At 45.6% G+C, this 8,255-nt stretch overlaps 1 protein-coding gene across 1 annotated transcript; it reads left to right on the forward strand.

The window, feature by feature from the left end:
- Nucleotides 1-990: 990 nt before the first annotated feature.
- On the forward strand, nucleotides 991-6,614 carry NEFL (neurofilament light). Its single transcript, XM_032855799.1, has 4 exons — nucleotides 991-2,165; nucleotides 3,239-3,363; nucleotides 3,830-4,176; nucleotides 4,702-6,614. The coding sequence occupies exons 1-4, from the start codon at nucleotides 1,119-1,121 to the stop codon at nucleotides 4,842-4,844; spliced, it is 1,662 nt and encodes a 553-aa protein (XP_032711690.1). The 5' UTR covers nucleotides 991-1,118; the 3' UTR covers nucleotides 4,845-6,614.
- The last annotated feature ends 1,641 nt before the right edge of the window (nucleotides 6,615-8,255 follow it).

Below are 8,255 nucleotides of genomic sequence, written 5' to 3' on the forward strand. Positions count from 1 at the left end.
GGCTTGTGGAAATCATCAGGTTGGACGCTACAAGATGTCAGAAGAAAGGGGCTTTTAGGGTGTCGGAGTTGGTGGTGTCCAAACAGGAATTTAGTTGGATGAAGACGACACAAGCAGCGTGGATCAGTTGGGAGGACCCGGCTGCAGAGCTCGCGGCTGCCTTTGTAAGGCGGTTCCCCCCCCCCCCCCCCGCCCCTCCCCGGGTTAGTTTCAAACTCATTCTCCGCTCTCCCGTTCACCCCCACCTACATGCCTCAACATGCTAAAAACACCGGCGGCTTCATTCTCCAAAAAGAAATGGTAAAATCTAGGAACACTGAAAGGCTTATATTAACTGCTCTAAGGGTTAGAAATGCAAAAACCAACCCCTGCAGTGCCGCAGTTTCGTGTGTGTGAGTGCGCAGAAGCAGCTCATTAAAGAAAAAAGAAAAATCACTAGAAGAAAGGTGCCAGAAACACTTAAAGAAAATGCCAGAAACAGCTACAACGAAATACAAAACTTTCCTCCCATATAGGCCTTATACACGCAAGCTTAAACTTTTCACTTTAATTTCGAAAGCCCTAGAGGCACTGCCTTGGCACCTTAAACCCCAACGGGGATGCTGTCAGAGGCCCCGGGTGGGGAAGGGGCGAGTTTGGGGGGAGAGTGTCTCCGAGGTACTAGGGATACAGAAATCTAAGGTGCCAGTGGGGAGTGAGAACCTATTATTGGGGACATGGCGTCCGCGTGGTTCGGGGCCAAGGGAGTAGCTATGATGTGGGGGAAGGGCTGGGGAAGGAAATGAGTGAGGGGTAAGGGGTCGCAGGGAAAAATCCGGGCCTCGGAGACAAGTGGAAAGAACGAGCGCAGCAGCACCGGAGCTGCTCGTCTCTCGCCCCCGCCTTCCCTTTTGCGCAGAATCCTCCCCTTGGCTGCAGCAGCGCGCTGCCCCCACTGGCCCGGCGCGCCGTGATCGATCGCAGGCTGCGTCAGAATGCTCCCCGCGTATAAATAGGGGTGGCAGGACCGCGCCGAGCCGCACACAGCCACCCACCTTCCCCTCTCCCTCTCTCCCTCGTTCTTCTCTCTCTGTAGGCCCCCATCTCCGCCGCGAGCCAGAGGGGCTCGGACCGCCACCATGAGTTCCTTCAGCTACGATCCGTACTACTCGACCTCCTACAAGCGGCGCTACGTGGAGACGCCCCGGGTGCACATCTCCAGCGTGCGCAGCGGCTACAGCACCGCGCGCTCCGCTTACTCCAGCTACTCCGCGCCGGTCTCCTCCTCGCTGTCCGTGCGCCGAAGCTACTCCTCCAGCTCCAGCTCCTTGATGCCCAGTCTCGAGAACCTCGACCTGAGCCAGGTAGCCGCCATCAGCAACGACCTTAAGTCGATCCGCACCCAGGAGAAGGCGCAGCTGCAGGACCTCAACGACCGCTTCGCCAGCTTCATCGAGCGCGTGCACGAGCTGGAGCAGCAGAACAAGGTGCTGGAAGCCGAGCTGCTGGTGCTGCGCCAGAAGCACTCCGAGCCCTCCCGCTTCCGGGCGCTGTACGAGCAGGAGATCCGCGACCTGCGCCTGGCGGCGGAAGACGCCACCAACGAGAAGCAGGCGCTCCAGGGCGAGCGCGAAGGGCTGGAGGAGACTTTGCGCAACCTGCAGGCGCGCTATGAAGAGGAGGTGCTGAGCCGCGAGGACGCCGAGGGCCGCCTGATGGAGGCGCGCAAAGGAGCCGACGAGGCCGCTCTCGCCCGCGCCGAGCTCGAAAAACGCATCGACAGCCTGATGGACGAAATCGCCTTTCTGAAGAAAGTGCATGAAGAGGAGATCGCCGAGCTGCAGGCTCAGATCCAGTACGCTCAGATCTCCGTGGAGATGGACGTGTCCTCCAAGCCCGACCTCTCCGCCGCGCTCAAGGACATCCGTGCTCAGTACGAGAAGCTGGCTGCCAAGAACATGCAGAACGCCGAAGAGTGGTTCAAGAGCCGCTTCACCGTGCTGACCGAGAGCGCCGCCAAGAACACCGACGCGGTGCGCGCCGCCAAGGACGAGGTGTCCGAGAGCCGCCGCCTGCTCAAGGCCAAGACCCTGGAGATCGAAGCGTGCCGGGGCATGAACGAAGCGCTGGAGAAGCAGCTGCAGGAGCTGGAGGACAAGCAGAACGCCGATATCAGTGCTATGCAGGTAGGGGACCCCGCAAAACACAGTGGGGGGCGGGGAGGGAGCTGCAGGAGCAAGTTGTGGGGGTGGAGTGGGGGAGGGTGGAGAGCTGAGGGCGCACCCAGAAAGTGGAGGCCAGAGTTGGAGCATCCGCATGCAGCTATTAGGGAGTGGAACTTGGCTCCTCTGAGAGATGGGGTGGGAGGGGTGGGGCACTTGGAGGGCGGGGGTGGGGGCGCCACTGCAGTCTGAGGGGACGTGCTTGTTGCAGCAGAATCTAGCTCCGCATTAAAGCTGCCCAGCCCTGCAGTGGTGGGGTGGGGTGGGGTGAGGTGGGGTGTGGTGGGTGAAGGGGTGGGAGCTGGGCGTTGCCCCTGGCCTGCCTCCCTAATGTCCTTTATTAACAAGTCCTTTTGCAGTACAGATTGGACCATCTGCTTAATTAATACAGCAGAGAGGTTCTGAAGGATACCTGTGACCCAGCAGACTCAAGACTAGTTCTATCAACCACTCCTTGCCCTTAGGTAGACAGGAATGCAGTCAAAATTGTAGTAGATGATGATGATGTTTGCAAGATGACATTTCTTTTTAAGGCTCTCCATTTTCTGGGGAGGAGAACAAAAATACAATTACATAGAAAATATTTTGGTACAATTATTGCTATTTTTTAATCTAAAAAGTAATACAGGTACATACAAAATATTTTAGATACAATTATTACTATTTTTTTAAATCTAGCTACTTCCTACTCTTGTAAATGGAGTAATTTCTCGCACGTGACTTGGATAAAGTTAACTAATGACTATGAAACAAAGTTTTTTGTAATCAATTAAAAATTTTTGCAGGTATTTTATGATCATTAGACTGTAGAAATTAAAAGAAAAAAATTTCTTCTATCCATTTTTATTAACTTTATTTTTGTTTAAAGCTGGATTTTTTTTTTTTCGTAATGCAAAGAAGGAGAGGTTAAAAAAGAGAGAAGGCTGTTGCTTTAGGGGAGATTTTATCTAAGGGGTGCTCTTTGGTGTTAAGTTGGTTAGGCCTTTGCAGCTGTACTACAGTTACGGCTGGATTTTTTTTCCCCTGTCTTCCAACAGGACACAATCAACAAATTAGAAAATGAATTGAGAACCACAAAGAGTGAAATGGCACGATACCTTAAAGAATACCAAGACCTCCTCAATGTGAAGATGGCTTTGGACATTGAGATTGCAGCTTATAGGTAAGGACAGAGTGGGTAGTAGGAGCCATTCAGGCTTAGGAAGAAAATCAGCTTTTATTTATATTGAGTCCGAAACCTTCAAGAATAGTCCTTTGAAATAATTGTTTGCTTTTTGGCTTTTTCTAAGAAGGCGAACATTTCTTAGAATGTTGAGACGGTATTTAGACAAATGCAGAAGATCTGACTCTGTGTCGTGAAGAGTCATATTCTTAGTTTCTCATTACATTTTAAATCAAATAGGGATATTTTAAGTTTGTTTTTCTGTCTTTTTGTTTCTGTTTTCCTGGTGCCAGACACAATATCCCCAGTCATGAAGTTTTGATAATTCCCAGCCCTGTTCTGGCTCTCCTTTTTCCTTCAGGGGTGGCATTAGGGAAGGAGGATGAATGGTGGGCTCAAAGCAGACAAAATTGTTCAACACACTTCCTGTGTTTCTCATTAACCCCATCCTCCCCTGCCTTCCCAGGAAACTCTTGGAAGGTGAGGAGACCCGACTCAGTTTCACCAGCGTTGGAAGCATAACCAGTGGCTACTCCCAGAGCTCTCAGGTCTTCGGCCGATCTGCCTATGGTGGGTTACAGACCAGCTCCTACTTGATGTCTGCCCGCTCCTTCCCGTCTTATTACACCAGCCACGTCCAGGAGGAGCAGATCGAGGTAGAGGAGACCATCGAGGCTGCAAAGGCCGAGGAAGCCAAGGATGAACCCCCCTCTGAAGGAGAAGCCGAGGAGGAGGAGAAGGAGAAGGAAGAGGCTGCTGAAGAGGAAGGAGCTGAAGAGGAAGAAGGTATGGTAAAAAGGAAATTCCTACAAGGTCAAGTGCAGTCAGGGCATGGGTGTGTGTTAGGAGATGGCTAAGAGAAGTGAAGCCTTGCTTATGCCAAGGAACTTTTCTTCATAGATGACTTTAGAATCTTAATCGATACGTTTAGTTACTCCACAAGCCTTTCATAAGTACCCAGTTTCTCAAATTGGCTGTCCCCTCTGCTTAGCTTGGTAGCTTTTTGAAGATAACATTTCAAAAATATTCTCCTCTTGCTGTCTTTTTATTCTTATTAAACTTAAAAAAAATCCATTTGACCCAGCAGTTGAGTGGCCTTAAGAACAAAAATAGTTTTTTGTTTTTTTTAAAAATAATTGTTTGCTTTTTGGCTTTCTTCTGAGAAGAAGGCATTGAGTTCAGTGGCTGGCATCATCAGTTGAATGAGTGTTGGGGGATGGAGCTGAGAAGGTGGGGGGGAGCTTTCTGACAGTTGGAGTTCCACACAAACCTTAGCAGAAATGTTTGGAATGACTTGCCCTGGATTTGGAGCTTGTACGTTTGCTTTTTATGTCAAAGCTGCCAAGGAAGAATCCGAAGAGGCAAAGGACGAAGAAGAAGGAGGTGAAGGAGAAGAAGGAGAAGAAACCAAAGAAGCTGAGGAGGAGGAGAAAAAAGACGAAGGTGCTGGGGAGGAGCAAGCGACTAAAAAGAAAGATTGAGCCCCTCTGTCCTTAATCCTTCCAGGAAGAATTCTCCTGAAATCAGGTCAACCCCATCACCAACCAACCAGTTGAGTTGCAGATACTATATGAATTAAGAAGTCAATATATGTATAATTCAGAGATGACTTAGGTTGGACATTCAATGTTGTGCTATGACTTTCCTCCTTATGCAGAGCACCTGTCTGCTTGCAGAGTGGCTTTCTGGCTTGCTGCCAGCCTGTGCATGGTCCTTGCTTATGAGTTCAGGATCTATGGCAATGTGAATAATTCAGATGTTTACAATAAAAAAAATGAATAAACGAATTCACTAATGTTAATGTTAAACTTCATGGTACAAATAGTCCTTTGAACCTTTGGTGGTTAGAAATTAAAGACCTCGAATCATGTGCAATAAATAGTAAATAAAGTTACACTGAATGACATGTCTTGCTGTGGTTGTTGACTTAATTAAAATATCTTAAAGTACCAATAGAAGCCAACTGGACTATCAACCTCCAAATTTTTGTTTTAAGTCCCCAGTTTTAACAATTACGATGGATTTTTTTCCCCCTAATTGGTAATTCTGAGGGATACCTTTATGTCATGACCATTCCTGAAATCTCTCCCCTCAAAAATTTTGCTGATAATAAACTTGAGTAAATGGGAGACTCTGGGATTCTTCTTTTATTAGCAATATACTCTGTCCCATACAAGGTACTGTATAATGTTGGAAATGGCTTTCTTGGAGGCAGTGGTGTAATATGAAAAATACACCTTTTGTGGTAAATGGGTCAGACCTAATAATGCAATGTGGCCAGAATATGAATCCCACCCATCCGTTACTATAACCACATTATTTTAATATAGTCCAAATACCATGGGCAGAAGTGGAAACCCAAGCAATTGATATAATTAGAAGGAATATCTTTCTTCCATGTGTAATTTCGGATGGAGGGAGTAAGAATATCAAAGATGATTTGCCGTTGAAAACATGTTGCCTGCAATCCTGAGCTCATATCCGTGTGTTAGTAGCTTGATTCTGTTGCCTCAAGTAAATGACATTTAATGCTACCCACTTTAAACTTTTTTAAAATAAAAACTACAGATAACAGATAATGAAATTGTTACCAGTCAGTAAAGAGAGGAGATTATATACCTGTATGTTGCATTGTTCTGCATGTCTTTATTGGGAAATATTTGGATTTCAGTGATAGCTCTAACTGGTTGGACATTGCATCAGATACACACCCCATTCATCCTCTCTGTTCACTGTAAAGTCATGAAAGCTCTTGCACTTGCACTTGATGTGGAATGTAGATGAAATTACTGATTATCTGCTGTTCTGCCTTTGTTCTTATATAATTGCTTTGTCAGCTAATTTCGTTCAACCTTTGTTCTTTAGGCAACTTTCAAAAAAGTCGGCGAATTTAACCTGAAAGCAAAGTGGTCTCCGTTTAAATTTATCTGATTCTTCGTACTACCTATTTCTAGTTAAATATATGTCACCACACAAATAGGTAAAGTCATTTATTTATCATGATGCTATGAGTTTGAACTATGAAGATTCTCAGTATATTGGCTTCTGTAAAGATAAGTCTCCTCAGAAACCAAGCTTTTCACATTTATGTTCATTAAATATGGGATGCTACACATGAGAAGTCTAAGATAGATACGAATTACATGTTAAAAAAAAAAAAGTAACTTCAGCCAAATGGAAATGGTTGGTTTCAGAATTACTTGAAGTAACAACACTGTACCATATTCTATCCTGTGTGCCATAATAAAATATTAAAAAAAAAAAAACCCTAAACTAAATGGATTTGAAGTCTTTAAAAACATTTCCTTAAATTTGGGACTTAGCTCAGTACCTCTCTCTCTCTTCTGCCTCCCCCAAAACTCCAGTTCTGTTTCAGTATCCCCTCTCCCAGTTGATGACAGCAGTCCCTAGTCAGCCAATTCTGCAAACGACTGCACAGGCATGACCTCATGTTTCCCATTTCCTCTCCTCAGTCCCTCTGGTTTAATCTAACCAAGTTTTACTGATTTTATTGCCTATATATCTTGAATCTATCCATCCACACTTCTCCATTTACCCTGACACCACCCTAGGAACCTTCCAGTGTCTGTCTACTAGTGTCTTTCTTTGATCAGCACACTACAGTAAGCCATCCTTTAAAAAAGACGTTCTGATTATAACATCCCCTTGACTAAAACCCTCCGATAGTTTCCCATTTCTTAAAAAAGATTATTTATTTATTTATTAGAGAGAGAGTGCACAAGCAGAAGCAGGGAGAGCAGCAGGCAGAGGGAGAGAGAAGCAGGCTCCCCACTAAGCAAGGAGCCTGATGGACACGGGACTTCATCCCAGGACCCCGGTATCATGACCTGAGCTGAAGGCAGATGCTCAATTGACCGAACCACCCAGGCACCCCAGTTTCCCATTTCTTTTAAGATAAAAATCAAAACCTTTAAACTGATCTTGAAGGACTGCATTGACTTGAGCCCAACCTCCTTCTCTGATCTCATCTTCTCTGTATCCCCTTGTCCCTTACTTCCCATGCTTCAGTCACCCCGGCCCTCTGTTTTTTCACCTGTTACAAGAGTTTTGCTGATGTTTCCATCTGAAGCGCTCTTCTTTCCTTCCCTCATTCTTGCCCAGCTGAAGTTCAGTTGTCATTCCCTTGGGAAGCCTTTCCTACCTGGGCTAAATTCCTCTACTAAATGCGTTCTTAAGACCATGTAGACTTTGTAGATATTTACACACTTGTAATAAGCATCTGTGTCCAGGATCGTTTGATAAATGTCTGCATTCCCTGCTAGAGTTTGATCTTCAGAAGCATGGTAATCAGACTTCCTGCTCACCATTTCATCCCAAGCATCTAGCATTGTTTCTACCATAGTAGAACACAAAGAAATAGTGAATTGATAACTTCTTGACAGATGAGAATGCCTAGAAAACCAAGAGTATTCCTTTAATCAGTCCCACTCCAAGTTCCAACACCTCGCGATCCAAGAGTTTATTCTGGATTCTAGTGTTCTTGTTTTGGAGCCATGGCCATATATCCCCATCCCCACCCCAACTCCAGCCTCAACTGTTTTTAGCTGCATATAAAAATCCTTTATAGATTTGTGATTCAAAATTCCTGAAAAACATGTGGAAGTTTAGGCTAAATGGGAAATATACATAGAATTATGATGTCCACACTAAAATCCATCAATTAAAGGTAATTGCCTAACTTAGTGTAAAGATTCATTCCTAGCATTAAGCTGGTAAGTAGTCAATCTGATTACTTCTTTTTCCCCACATGGAGCTTTTAATGCTTCAGAATAGTCACTGTGTCCCAGGCACTGATCTAAAGGCATTATATATATTAACTCATCAATTTCTTTCTTACGTCAATATTCTCAGTCCTATGATTATCATGCCCG

The sequence above is a fragment of the Lontra canadensis genome, unplaced genomic scaffold (genome assembly GCF_010015895.1).
Source record: "Lontra canadensis isolate GAN:19392208 unplaced genomic scaffold, GSC_riverotter_1.0 scaffold10, whole genome shotgun sequence".
In the NCBI taxonomy this organism is placed as follows: Eukaryota; Metazoa; Chordata; class Mammalia; order Carnivora; family Mustelidae; genus Lontra; species Lontra canadensis.